The 14405-nt window shown below is 42.8% G+C and overlaps 1 protein-coding gene across 3 annotated transcripts in view; it reads left to right on the top strand.

Moving 5' to 3' along the window:
- The window catches only part of MGARP (mitochondria localized glutamic acid rich protein), a 29140-nt gene extending 14845 nt beyond the window's left edge, over positions 1-14295 (top strand). Inside the window, exons 1-4 of one of the 3 annotated variants that reach the window (XM_074993293.1) lie at positions 1169-1328; positions 5889-5992; positions 7139-7244; positions 13223-14295. In XM_074993293.1, the coding sequence (XP_074849394.1) occupies positions 1184-1328; positions 5889-5992; positions 7139-7244; positions 13223-13458 (591 nt within the window). In that variant the 5' untranslated portion in view covers positions 1169-1183 and the 3' untranslated portion in view covers positions 13459-14295. The other 2 variants (XM_074993292.1, XM_074993291.1) reach the window with 2 other exon arrangements.
- Positions 14296-14405: the final 110 nt, after the last annotated feature.

A 14405-nucleotide genomic window follows, 5' to 3' on the forward strand; every position in this document is an offset into this window, starting at 1 on the left:
TGTGGATGCATTGGAAAGGGTTTAGTGGAGGGCAACCAAAATGATTTGAGGGTTGGGACAAGTGACCTCTGAGGAGATGCTGAGGGATTTGGGCTTATTTAGTTTGCAGAAGAGAAGAGTGAAGGGTGATTTGATAGCAGCCTTCAACTTCCTGAAGAGGGGTTCTAAAGAGGATGGAGAGGCTGTTGTCAGTAGTGAGGGATGGCATAACAAGGAACAATGGTTTCAAGTTACAGGGGGGTGTATAGGTTGCATATTATGCAAAACTATTTCACCAGGAAGGTGGTGAAGCACTGGAATGTGTTACTCAGAGAGGGTGTGGAATTGCCATCTCTAGAGGTTTTTAAGTCCAGGCAGGATTCTGTGAACCCCTAAAACACACACATGTATTTTACAGTGTTCACACATGGATTAATCCTGTATTTTGGAGTCCTAGATTGAGAGCATGTGCTATTCCTTTTAATTACAGGTCTGTTTATGAGACAGCATTGGTCCCCTCACCAAAGTTATAAAAAGAAATGTCCAGGTATTTGACTTCTGTTGAAGCCATGGAGTTCTCATGGGGTGACAATTAAAGCTTGCCAATGAGGGTTGACAACTGGTGGCATGTGACCATGCTTGAAATTCTGCTGTGACAATATTTCGCACAGGATTCTTGAATATGCAGATGGGTGGGCCAATCTGGATGGACTGATGCTTTTGGATAGACATACTTATTTCTGTATTATTTTTCTGGACTATGGACCTTGCCAAGAAATTTAAATCTTGACTGAAAAATTGATGATCTCTGGTTTAGCCAAAGGAAGCTCATATACTACTTAACCTACTGTAGCCTAAATAGCAATGGTGGGCTAGGAAACCTTTAAACAGTATGTTTTGTTTCTCCTGCAGTGACTAAAACAAATCGCAGCAGAGAATTAGAGCGAGATTGTTAAAACTGGAAAGACAGCAAAACCGCTCTTCCCAACCGAACCTGTAGTCCCTGGTTCTTAATTCAGCTACATCTAGCCAGCAGGAACCTCTATCACAAACATGAGAGCTCATGTGTGGGTATGCCTGGCCATTACTCAGACTGACAACAATTTTTAACCCACTTACCGCCTAATTGCCCCAGCTCTGTAGTAATGCCAAGTGATTCCCCAAACGCGGAGGCTCCTGGGACAGGGGATTACAGAGGCTGGCTATGAGTCAACAGTGTGTTCTTGTAGCCAAGACGACTAACGGCACGTTAGGGGGAGCATTTCCAGCGGCTCGGGAGAGGTTACCGATCCCCCTGGTGACTCAGCCTTCTGGGGTCACTTCCCGCGCAGGGAGAGGACCTCACAGAGGTGCGGCCAGGGCGCGGGGGGGCGGAGAATGGGCCGGCTCTGCCCTCCCCTCCCGGCGCTGCGGTCGGACGCGCCCCCTGCGTCCCTAGCTCCAGCCCGGCGCAGCAGGCGGGGCCGCACAGTCGCTCCGAGCAGCCGCCGCGCCATGTACGTGTGCAGAGCCGCTTGGCCAGCGCTGGCCGCTCGCCTGGCCGCCGCCCCGCGGCTCGGGAGCCGCGGTAAGAGCGCGAGGCAGCCGGGGGCCGCGGGCGGGCGGGCTGCGGGCCTGGCTCCCGGCTCCGCTCGGCTGCAGGACTGAGGCGGAGGGCGCGCGCCCCGGCACGTGCTGCGGCGGCGGTGCCCGGGGAGAGGAGACCTGAAGGTCAGGGGTGGGGAAGCGGAGCTCAGGTTACAGCGCCCGGCAAGCGGGGCCTTGGCCATCGCCTCGGGGGGCCCCCGGCAGCGCTGCCGTTCGCCGGACCGGGCGGAGGGGTCGTTCGGGCTGGAGCTGCCGCTGACCAGCATTTGTGCGTCGGGTGAGCGCCAGGGGCTGGGCTGGTGTCCGCAGAAATGCCAACGGAGCCGCGCCTGGAGCGAGCGTGTCTTGCAATTGGAGTCGCTCCAGACAGCCTCGCTCTGCCCTCTACAGGGAACCTGCCTGTCGTGCGCACAGCGCTGGCAAGGACCTTGAGAGGTCACCCAGTCCAGTGTCCTGCCAGCCCAGCAGCACCGAGCACCATCCCTGACAGATTGGTTTTTTAAATCTGTTTGCCCCAGAGCCCTAAATGGCCTCATGAAGGCTGAACTCGGAACCCTGGGTTTACAAGGCCAACGCTGAGAACAATGAGCTAGTCCTCCCCCCAAATTTAAATGTAGCCTACCCCAACCTCGGCAGGCCCCCTCAGAGACTGAGCACACAAGCCTGGGTTTATAAGGCCAGTGCTCTAACCACTGAGCCATCTAGCCCAACTGACACGAGTGCAGGAGTTCGCAAGCAAGGTTCAACATTTTTTTTTTAAATAATTTGGGTGTCTGGATGTGGCTGGATTGGAATAACCAGCGAGAACTGGCTTTTCATACCGTTCAGTACCAAAACCTGCTGCTTCCAGGCAGTGCCTTTGATGTTCTGAAAATATAGCTGCACCTGCAATAAGCTTTGTGTTTTATCTGAGTGTTATGTACTTAGTTTGGTAGATTACATTTGGTCTTTAGAAATGTACACAAGGAAAGATAAGGTTATACAGTCCATGTAATGTTAGAAGAATAAAACTGTTTAATTTTTTAAATAGTAACAGAGAAATAGCCATGTTAGTCTGTAACGATTAGCAACTCTGTAATGACACCTCAGAGTTTTGTTTAGTGAAGGAGAGTAAGTGCTCACGGTACAAAATTACAAAATCTGATTCTCCAAAATATCTCTTAGTCGATAAGGTGCCACAGGACTTTTTGTTGTTTTTTAAGGAGACAAAAGTAAGTTTCAGGCCTTCAGAGGTGGTGATAGAAAAGCTTGCTTTGAAAAATACATTCCCCTGGTCTTCTTAAGTAATGCCAAATACCTTGTCCAAAGAATCAGCTGCGTTTATCATCTTCAATAGACCAGTTGTTTTTTAAAGTGTCCATAAAAAGCAAAACTCTGGTTTGTTGATCTTTGTCCTGTAATGCATTTCAGTGCTTAATCTTCTAAGTGGTTAAAATGTGTATTTCTCTTCTTCACACATTTATATATTTAGCTGAGATGATTTTGTGAAGCTTTCTGGGATTTTTTTTTTTTTTTTTTTGTAATTTGGATGAGAATAGTCAAGAGGCTCTGTGTAGTTTTGAAAACTGCAGCTTTTGAATCTGAATATAGCAATACACTTCTGTTTGGTATATAGCAGTGATACTTTTTGAGACTTCAGGAAATATATAACTGGTAGCAATGCCTCTCAGTCATACTGAATGTTTTCATTCTAACTGTATACTTTCATAAAAATAACACAGGGAAGTACACTGAGAAAGCCTACCTAGAGAACACTGAAGCAACCACTACAACAATTCTTCATCCATATTTATGCAAAATAAGAATATCCATCAGATTCCTGCCTCAAGAGAAAAGTCTGAATAGCATGTGATGAAACAAATGCTGCTAGACGTAATCTGGCACATGATGGTAATAATTTTACTGAGAATGTGGTTATTGATTCTTCTTACAGTCCCTGGAGAGTATATAGCTGTAAAGTGACTGGATGATATGCATATATTTTAAATTGCTATAGACCCTGGGAATATATGATTAAATTTCTGGGAGACAGAGTCTATTTTGCATCTCTAGATACCTGAGTTACAACTCTGATGACAGAGTAGCTTTATGCCTAATAAAAAATACGATAGGAACATAACACCTCGTATACATTATAACTTTTGGGCACACTTACAGAATGCAGTTAAAATTTTCACGAGGCACAATAGTTTGCATGGTTATTTCTAAGCTCAGTTTGATATTTAACTGATCTACAGTAGAATTCTGTGGCAGTGCCTGTTGGAGCTACATCAGGTGAGTATCATTTCCCCAGAATCAGACGAAGACAAATCCAGCTAACAATGCTACTGTGCCCATAGCAAAATATATCTTCAACCACTACTGATAACGCAGTGGTATTGTAATATAGGGCTGGGCAAAATGTGGATCTCAGGTATGCTCCCTGCCTGTCCCGCTCCACATGTTGCTCAGAAAAGTGGTTGCGGGACTGGTTTTCAGCAGCTGCGAGCCTCGGGGAGAGGGGGGCAAGAAGGTTCATGTGCTGCCCCCATCACCTGCACAGTCCCATTGGCTGGTTTCTGACCAGAAACCAGCCAATGGAAGCTTCCTGTTTGAAGCACAGACAGTGTGTTAAGCACCCTTCTATCTCCGCTACCCCACAACCCGGCTTGTAGGTATTCAGGGACACGCATGGCCCATATCATGGCTGGGGAGGCAGAGAGCCTGCCTGTGGCGCCCCAGGCCCTCCCTTCCCCCAATCCTCTTCCCCTCTCCCTATCGTCCCACTCCTCATTACCCAAATCCTTTGCCTTCCTTCTCCCCCCTTACCGCACACAATCCAAACACTCTCCCCAACCGCCATCCATACCCCATATAACCCAAATCCTCTGTACCCATACTGTTCCCAGACCCGCACACTCATTCTCTGCCTTAGGACACAACCCCAACTCCAGTCTCCTGCCCCAGGTCACAACCCCATCCTTCACTCAAACGCTTTCCTAGACCCTCCCCCATACTCCAATCCCTTCCCCAAATCCTCTACTTCCCCCTCCTGCACCCAACCTCTATCCCACACCCCGTATGTTTTCCATAAATATCACAGAAGAGCCCCTTGGCCACTTCCAAATTCTGGGAGTGGGCTCCCCCCATTAAAAATTATTGCCCACCCTGGTGTAATACCTGACCTTCCTTAAGACTTCCCAAATGCTGAGAGGAAGGGCCTTGCAGGATGTTGTAGATTAGGACTTTTGAGCTGCGTCTATACTTGCTGGCTACTTCGAAGTAGCCGTGCCAACTTTGAAATAGCACCCGCTACGTCTACATGTGGCGAGCTCTATTTCGAAGTTGAAATCGACATAAGGCGGCGAGATGTCGAAGTCACTATCCTCATGAGGAGATGGGAATAACGCCCTACTTCAACGTTGAACGTCGAAGTAGGGCACGTGTAGCTGATCCGCATCCCGCAACACTGAAATAGCGGGGTCCGCCATGGCGGCCATCAGCTGAGGGGTTGAGAGACACTCTCTCCAGCGCCTGCGGGGCTCTATGGTCACCGTGTGCAGCAGCCCTTAGCCCAGGGCTTCTGGCTGCTGCTGCTGCAGCTGGGGATCCATGCTGCATGCACAGGGTCTGCAACCAGTTGTCAGCTCTGTGGGTCTTGTGCTGTTTAGTGCGTCTGGGAGGGGCCCTTTAAGGGAGCGGCTTGCTGTTGAGTCTGCCCTGTGACCCTGTCTGCAGCTGTTCCTGGCACCCTTATTTCGATGTGGGCCGCTTTGGCGTGTAGACGCTCCCCTGCAGCGCCTACTTCGATGTGGTGCTGCCCAACGTCGACGTTGAATGTCGATGGCACCAGCCCTGGAGGACGTGTAGACGTTATTCATCAAAATAGCTTATTTCGATGTCGCATTCACGTGTAGACGTAGCTTTGGAGTGACCTCCAGATTTCAACTATTGGGACCATAACTATGTAAATCGAAAGTCAAGGGCTCCTTTAAGAGAATGTCCAGCCAGTAACTCTTCCTCTTTACAGTGACAGGACTCAGTGGCTTTGTTGATCACAACTATGGCAGAATCACACAGGGACAAAATCATTCCCTCACATAGATGTGGTCCAGTTAGGACTTCATAGCTTAAATTAATAGACAAATGTAATGTTCTCATGGTGAGATACTCCACATAGCAAGTACAGAGCTACATTTAGTTAAATGCTGCTTTAATTTTTTTTTTTTTTGCCAGCTGATTTTGTTTCAACTTCTTACAGATTCATCACTGTCCTGGTCAGGTTATATGTTCTGTTATTTTATTATCACTTTATTTTAATGTTATTTTAATGTTTTATACAGCACCGCTTCGCCAGATGTCATCTGGCAGTGTCCCTGGCTCTTCTGGAGAGAATCTGATTTACTATCTGTGTGCTGGTGTGGTGAGCGCTGCTGGTTTATTTTATGTAAGTGCCTCGTGTTTTAGGAGTATATCAGTAGCATGTGGGTGAGATGGAAGACAATCAGGTTATCAAACATGGATTTAAAATATGAAAGCAGAGCTCCTTGGTGATTCACTAATTCTCACCCCAGACCAGGGACAGAAATTTAAATTATCCAGAACCTATCATTTCATGTTGGTAGGGGATGGGGAGGAAAATCTCTTATCCCAAGATAAAGGTGAAATTTCTCTGTTGGAGATTCCTGTAGTGGGAGTTCCACACTAAATTGTGATACTCTTCTACACTGGTAGTAAGATAACATAAAGGAGATGAACAGAAGCTGAGAGACCAAGATTTTTCCTCTTTATATGTTCTTGACTTATAAGAAAAAAGGGATAAAGATTACAGGAATGTCTGAATAAACCATATTGGGCCCAGTTCAAGACCAGTTCCTCTTTGGACAGAATTCTCCTTCCGAACACACCTTTAGGCACAGATGTCAGACTCTAACACTTCACTTCTGTGAACATGTAGCATTTTTATGCTGGAAAGATACATTCTTTTCCATAGTTAGTCTCCTCCCTCCTCTTACAATATTCACAATTTTTTATTCCACTTAATCTCACTGAATCTGCCACTTCTCAGTTTTCTTTCATCTCTAATTGCTGTCTCCAAAAATAACACCTTCCGGTGGGTGAATAGAATATATAAGTAAAGGAACATTCAAAATATGCTAATTTATCATTTTTATTAGGTTTAATTTTCTACTTCGAGCATTTGGTCTCCAATGATTTCTACCGCAGATGAGCAAGCATTTTTTTTTAAGTAAAGAAAGACTTTTGGGTCAATTTTGACCCCTCAATTTTAGGGTTTATAAAGCATAAGGATTAAGAGGAATATTTTCTTGTTTTTACATATTCACTTGTAACTCCTAAACAATGTAGTATTGTGCGAATGTGAGACTAATCTGTTTCCATTTTGCAAGTGGAGACAAATGCAAAATGTAAAACTAAAAGTTGGTGTGATTAAACATTTAAAGTAAATTAGTTTTTTTTAATAATCTAAGTCGGCCTTTAAACATAGGGATGAGCATTTGATTTAAGTATGTTTTTTTTCAAACTCAGTAGTAGAGCTGTGGAAATAAGTGTAGATATGTAATTTTATTTTCAGGGCTACAGAACAGTAATATCAGACAAAAAAAGGTACAATGAACGTATTCAAGCTATTCAGCAGAGTAATACAGCTGAGTGGAAACCAAAACCCTGGCCACCCGAATGTAAGTTGTGGTGTTTTTGTTTTAGTTGTTACCAGATTTCTTTCAGTACACTAGAATCCCACAAGAAATGGAACTTATTTCTAGACTAGACAGTCAGATTGTTACTATACTCTATCCCCTCCACACGCAGCAGCTTTTTACTTGCTTTCTCAGTTTAAATCATTCTGCTGCTTTTTAAGTTGCAGGCTAAAGAAACTTTAATATGAAAACGGTGGTTCTGGTAGGCATCCCATTAGAAGAAGTCCATTTAAAAGGAAATGGTGAATAGAGGAACCAGTAATAACAGATTGGATGACAGAGCTTGATGACTGAAAGCTTAAATAAACTTAACTAAGCGAGTAATGCTTCTGTTTGTTTGTGAAGTGAAATATCTTTGTCCCAATCAGCAGTTTGGGTTTAGGCCACACCTCAGTGAACACAATTGCTGTATAGGCCAGTCTCAGCAGACTGGGGTAGATGGGTGGAATTTATTTTGTTTTGACAATACTGTGTATAAAACTAATTTCTTCCTCTTTCTCTTTCATCTCCCAAACACTGGCTTCATCTTAATATTAAATAAAATGACATTATTTAAACTACAGCCAATTTATGTGCATTCGATGGGATTACAGAACTCTGTTAGGTTGAGCGGAGACATCATTAGCTCAGATACCGTGGAATCTTCTTAACATTATTATTGTGCACACATATTTCCAGTTTTTTTCTGATGAATTAGTTGGTCTAATATAGATGTTTTTCCCATTGGGGTTTACTTTGCCCAAATTTGTATGTGTTGTTCCAGATATGTCTGATGGATGGCACATGCCAGAATTCACACAATGGGTATTGCAACCTAATGCTACTAAAATAACTTTAAAAAAGATGTAGGGAAATTAGGCTAAAAAAATGACTGGCGGGTTTTAGAAATAGAAATAATTGGAGATGCATGTCTCCTAGAGGTGGAAGGGACCTTGGGAGGTTGTCTGGTCCAGTCCTCTGCCCTCTTGGCAGGACCAAGCACCATCCCTGACCTCTATTTGCCCCAATCTCTAAATGGCCTCCTCAAGGATTGAGCTCACAACCCTGGGTTTAGCAGGCTAATGCTCAAACCACTGAGCAACACCTGCCCCCCTGTTAAATGGAGTTCCACTGTGAAAGTAACTATAATATGGTGGTTGTGTGGCTTCTAATGCCACATCATATGGACTCTATTCTCAGATGAAGAGATGGCACTTAGCTATTATACCTGTTTGTGGCTAAAATGTGTAGGTATGAAGAGAGCAGATTTCTGGACTAAGAAAGCTGCATCTTTAAAGTCTCGTTTTAGAACAGAGGCACACTTCAAACTGATTGCTTTTGTAAAGGTTTATTCCCCACTTGAAATGTACTGGGTTGTTCTTACTTTTGTATGGGAAAGTCACATCATACTTTCTTCACTGCTCCTAAAGTGTAAGATAAAAGGATTTAACACTACTGTTAAAAAAGATTAAATGTTTAAATGTCTTCCTTGTTCTTAAAAAGCTGGAAATGGTAATTTTTTCCTCTTTGTTAGTCAGGGCTTGCCTTGGTTTAGATATTTAAAAAAACACGAACTGGGTCTTCCCAAAATATGAGTCTCTATTTGATATATATGTGACGCTGACAGACCTGGGTGACCCGCACCAGGGATTGAACCTGTGATCATAGGGTCTAAAGCCCTGTGCTCTACCACATGGGCAAAAGGCTGACTGGCGCTCAGCTTGGCCTGTAGAGCAGAGACTTCACTCACCCCAATACAAGGTTTCAGTGCCTCTGGGTATGACATATATATATATTGCTTCCTCTTGAGGAATTTAAAATTCTGTTGTGATGGGACCAAAAAGCAATTGCTGTTCCCTGACACAGGCTTCCGCTGTACAATAATGGGATGGTCTTAGAGTGATCCTCTTCTGAAGAATCTGATATCTGTAGAGAGAGGTATCAGCGGCAAATAGAACTTCCTAAAGTAGTCAGCTGGATTCTTTCTCTGAGGATTCGGTACTCCAAGGTGCTAAGGTTTGTGGCCCAATCCAGTAGAGCACAAGTGTACTTCATTTTCAGATTCCCACTGAAGTAAATGGGCCCACTTGCATACTTAAAGTTAAGCATGTGTTTTTGTTGGATTGGGGTCAAGCTTTTATTGTCTCTTCAAGATCTCTTCCCACAGCTTTAAATCTGGCTATGTAGTACTTAATATCTTTCATCTCCTGGATTTATTCACAAAGATTTGATGTAGAAGTAAGATGACCATCAATGGAGGATACTCAGATACATTCTCTTCTTTTTTTGTCAAATCACAGCAGTCCATCAGCCTTCTGGCCTTCTTCTTTATGACCATGCCCATTAATCTATTAACTTACACTCTGAAACCAATGTCCAACTACCTTCCCAGAATTGGACTCCTGAATCTGAATGTCAGCCTTGGGATTTTCACTTTTAATTCAGCCTGTGAAAAGCTGTAACCTCAATTAATAACACAAATGTACTGTTGTATCTGATCTCTCATTTCTACCTTTCTCTGTAGCTTTTTAAATTTGTTCTCCCCTTTTGCACTCCCCCCTGCCAATTCTTCTTCCACGTTCCCTGAACTGGCTATGTCATCTTCTATCCCCTAGATTAACATTTTTTGTTTTCTCAGAAGTACAAACGTCTTTTTGCATCTCATTTTCTTCCTTCTATGAGTAGTCATAATCCTGTATTTAGCATATGTCTCATCACATGGCTTCCCTTTCCCACCACCATAGAATCAGGGCCCACAACTTCTCCACCCCCCCACCTCCTTTGGCTGTGTCTACACTACATAGTTTTGTCGACAAAACCTGCGGTGTAGCCACATTCCCAAGGCATTCTGTTGACTGTAAATCAACAGCACGTGGCACTTCTGTCCATGGTGTTTTGTCACTCCCCTATGAGGCAGAGGGCCTCTGTTGACCGATTCTGTTCACAGAAAGTCAGTCTGGATGTTTGTGGGGGGCCCTCTGTCAACAGACAGAGCTTCTGAGACACCGGGCAACCCTGCCTGCTGTGCTTTTGGTTGGCTGTTTTGTCAAGAGAGTGGCCGGACAGTCCATCCGTGCTCTATTGACAGAGTGGATCGCTCTTTCAATCTGCTTGGATGTCTGGCCGCAACCTGTCAACAGAAGTTTTTTTAGAAGATATCTTCCAACAGGAACTTCTGTTGACAGATCCCTGCCGCATAGACGTAGTCGTTGAGGGCAGTTAGTCATCATAGTTATTTTTCACAGTTCTTGTTGTGGAAGTAACTACTTAGAGAACTGGTGAACCTGCCACTCCAGGGAGCAGAACATCTAACATGTTAAAGCTGCATGATGCTATAGGTAGTAAGCAGTGTTCCTTCTCTTTTTCCCACCTATGGGCAGAATAAATTTTGTTATGTGCACCAAGGCATGTGTGGATGTGTATCACCTGTCAAAACACATGCTGCCAGTTGTGAATGGCTGTGGGCACTCTGCTGATCAGCTGGGCTGCACCTGAATCTCTCCTGTGGGACTGTCCAAGTGCTCATCTTACAGGGAACACTGGTACTGACTTATTTGAGAAATTTTTGATTTTGGGGGGATGCTGGGACCAATACGCTCAATTCACTCTCTTAGCATGATACAAATAACAGCTATATTTGGTTGATGTTATTAATGTAACATGCAGGAGGTAACTGCATGGCTAGAAGGACTGGAATTTACAAGTAGGGATTAGAGGGCTAGGTTAGGGGGAGAATTTCCCTCACTTTCTTCTAGTCATTTGTCCTTCCTTTCCCATAGGTAACCAATGTAATTTTCTCCGTTGCATGTTTTTTCCCATATAATGCTTAACTATCAGAAGGCACACAGTGCTCCCAAAAAGCATATACCAAAGAACAACAGCATGCAGCAAATAGAAGCGGTCAAAAAAAGGGAGAAATATCAAATGATTTTTCACGTGTTTTTTAATTTGGTCATTTGAAAAACTGAGAAATTGCACCCTTCTCTCATAGTAAACCTTTTAAAATCCTATTGACCTGTAAACCAAACCTTTAACAAACGCAGAATGTAACAGTGGATTAAAGGTTGTGGAAAGAGCATGAATAGAAATATTGGTGGAAAATCTAGGAATTTTCTTATTGTAAAATGAATGTTTGCTATTAGCGTGCCTTTCGTTTTTAATCCTTTGAGTGCATGTATTTACTTGTGTGTCCTCCTTTCTTATTCTAGCTTATCCTCTTCAAACATGTTTCTGATCTTCTTTAGGGGTAATTTTCTCTTAGTTTAACTGTTAATTGTAAAATTGATTCAGCCTTTCTAATCAGTACTCTACTTTTACACTTTCCAGAATAAAATACAAGGGAAATCTATCTTTCCAAACCTGAGGATGTAAAATACAAAGGGGATAATCCTTCATCATTGCGTACCTCGCAGCCTACCTTGGGATGACTTTATGCCTCCTACTGTAAAACTCCATGCTTGTGAGCCTTAAAATTACTATCTTTTCATTTGCAAGGCCAAACCATATTAAGCTTCCAACTATATCCCATAGAAGGCACCTTTGAGATTAAGCAACTGGCTATTTTGAATGAATGCACTTGTATATTTAACTGTCCAATAAAATGTACTGAATGTTGAGTTTGGCTGTTACACTAGTTTTTGTGTGATAAGTTTAGTTTATTGGAAAAATATTAAGGAACACAGTTGGGTAACTCAGTCCTATTTAGTGTGTATTTTTTTTGTTTTCTTTTTGTTTTTGAACCAATGCAATGCAGGTTTTGCTCAAGTTTAAACCCAGACAGTACAGCCGTGGGCAAGTGCAGGAGCACTAGAGAGGGAAATTAATCAGTGTCATTCTCCCTCCACCTCTCCCTATGTTCTTCCTATCCTAATTGGGTGAAATGCAAAAAGTATGTATATGACATATGGTCCTCCCTGTTCATCTGAAGTACTAATATATTTTTTTAAATGGGATTATTTTTTTTTAGCCTGACAGTGTCTCTTCAAGTTTTTCTTCCTATTCTCTGCCTGCCTGCCTGCAACTATTATACAACTTTTTCCATTTCTATACTTTACCTGGTGAATTTGGCATGAGGGTTAACTAACAATGAACACATACATACTGTTTCATTTTGTCAAATTGTGCAATGTTTGTGTGGCATTTGGAATTGTGCATGTTCTCCTTTGCATGCCTTTTTACCTTGTACTGCATTCATTTTAATAATTTTTTTAATCCTGTTTGAGGCCATACTAGTTAATTCTCATGAGACAACATGTGGTTTCACTGCTTTTGAACAATTTTACACACAGAGATGCAGGCAAGCCTCAGAGAGAGCTCAGGTTTGCAATCAAGAAAATGATCTCCTGTAAGTTGCCGCATCCATCTCCAGGGTCTTTGGATGATCACTTGTGGTTGTGTTTACAAACTGTCTCTCTCACTCTGTCTGTACTGGACTTTGAATGCCCTTCCCCTTGAACGGCAACCCAGACATGGTGCTAAACTGCGTAAGAGTGTCTCAGCAGGGAAGTTAATGTACTGGGGTCTATTTTTGGATAACTTCATCACTGGGTACAACTGGAATGTAGACTCTGACTCCTTTGGAAGTAGGGCCAGTGTCCATTTTGCTGTTGAGTCCTTCACTGAGAACCAGTTTGGACTCAACAATCTTACATCCCTTCTCATAGTTTCTGACACACTTTATGTGTGCTCATTTGATTATTTATTTTGTTGACAACCACTTGCTACAAGCCATACTTTCCATTATAGTGACAAGGTATTAAAATTAAGTTAATTATTGGGAATATTATCTAATGGTATTTTGAGCATTATCTGACATGGGGACTGAGAGTTCCATGACACTCATATGCAAAATCTCAAGCACAAAACAGATGTATTTTCACTGTAAGTTTAAATAAGATGGTGAAAGCAACTGGTGAACTTGTTTTTCTGTTGCATGCGTACACTTTACTTTTTCTTTATTATATTAAATAAATCCTTAAAAGGTGGTGAAATGGAAACAGCTGAAGTCAGTGAAGAAAGCATGCAGACCCCAGAGGCACCTACGGAAGAGGCTGATACATTAACCACTGATGAATCTACAGAACAGAATGAGAGGTCTGTAGTATCCACAGAAGCTGCAGGGGAAAAGGAATCACCAGTTGCAGATGCATCCTCTGCTGTGGAAGAAGCACAGCAGGAAGCCACTGCTAATTTGGAGACTGCCCAAGTGCAAGATTAATTCATTATTTTTTTTAAATGAAAACAAAGACAAAGCCTTTTAATACAGGGAGTTCTACAATATTTACAAATAATAGTGTAGTATTCTTGGTGGAATTAGCACACAGTGAAAACTAATTCCATCTTCAGCTTGACAATCCATAAGTTTTTTGTAAATTGTAACTCTCAAGAAGTGTCCTGCAGTAATCTTTTCTCCTAAAAGCTTAGCTCCTAGAGTGCAAGAGTGGGTGCGTAAGACCACATGGGTGTGAATGGTCCTTACTACTTTCATTCCATGTCTCTTTCTCAAGTTTTGTTACAGGAATATGTGTGTGTTAGTGCCCCCTCATTAGGAATTTAACTACTTGGTTGGCTATTCTGTAGGGCTGCACATGAAGCCATCTAATTGTATTTACAGAAATAACCATAATTTTAGGATACTGCTTGTAATGCAAAAACTAAATTGCTCCCTGATCTCATTGACTTAAAGAAAATGCTACATTTAAAGCTTTACAAGAGGAACAAATACAACTGTTAATTTGATCATACAGTTAAAGGTTAGGTTAAAAAAATCAGAATTAGGTATTTATTACAGCTTTGCTGCAAATAGCAAAAAATTGTTTGTTGGAGGTAGTTTGTTTAGTTATGTCTCAAGTCTTCTGAAGCTTTTCTCTGTTTGGGATATAGTGGTTATTTACTGAGGCTGTGGCCACACTAGCCCCTCCTTTTGGAGGGCCTATGGTAATATGGCATTTTGGAATATGCTAATGAGGCACTACCAGGAATATGCAGCACCTCATTAGCATAATGACAGCCATGCGCACTTCGAAACTGACAGTTTCAAAACACATGCCGCCTGTGTAGCTGGGGGCCTTTTGAAACAACCCCCTGATTTCAAAAGCTCCTTGTTCCCATTTGGTTTTGGGAATAAGGGTCTTTCAAAATCAGGGGGTCATTTTGAAAGGCCCC

The sequence above is a fragment of the Carettochelys insculpta genome, chromosome 4, assembly GCF_033958435.1.
Source record: "Carettochelys insculpta isolate YL-2023 chromosome 4, ASM3395843v1, whole genome shotgun sequence".
In the NCBI taxonomy this organism is placed as follows: domain Eukaryota; kingdom Metazoa; phylum Chordata; order Testudines; family Carettochelyidae; genus Carettochelys; species Carettochelys insculpta.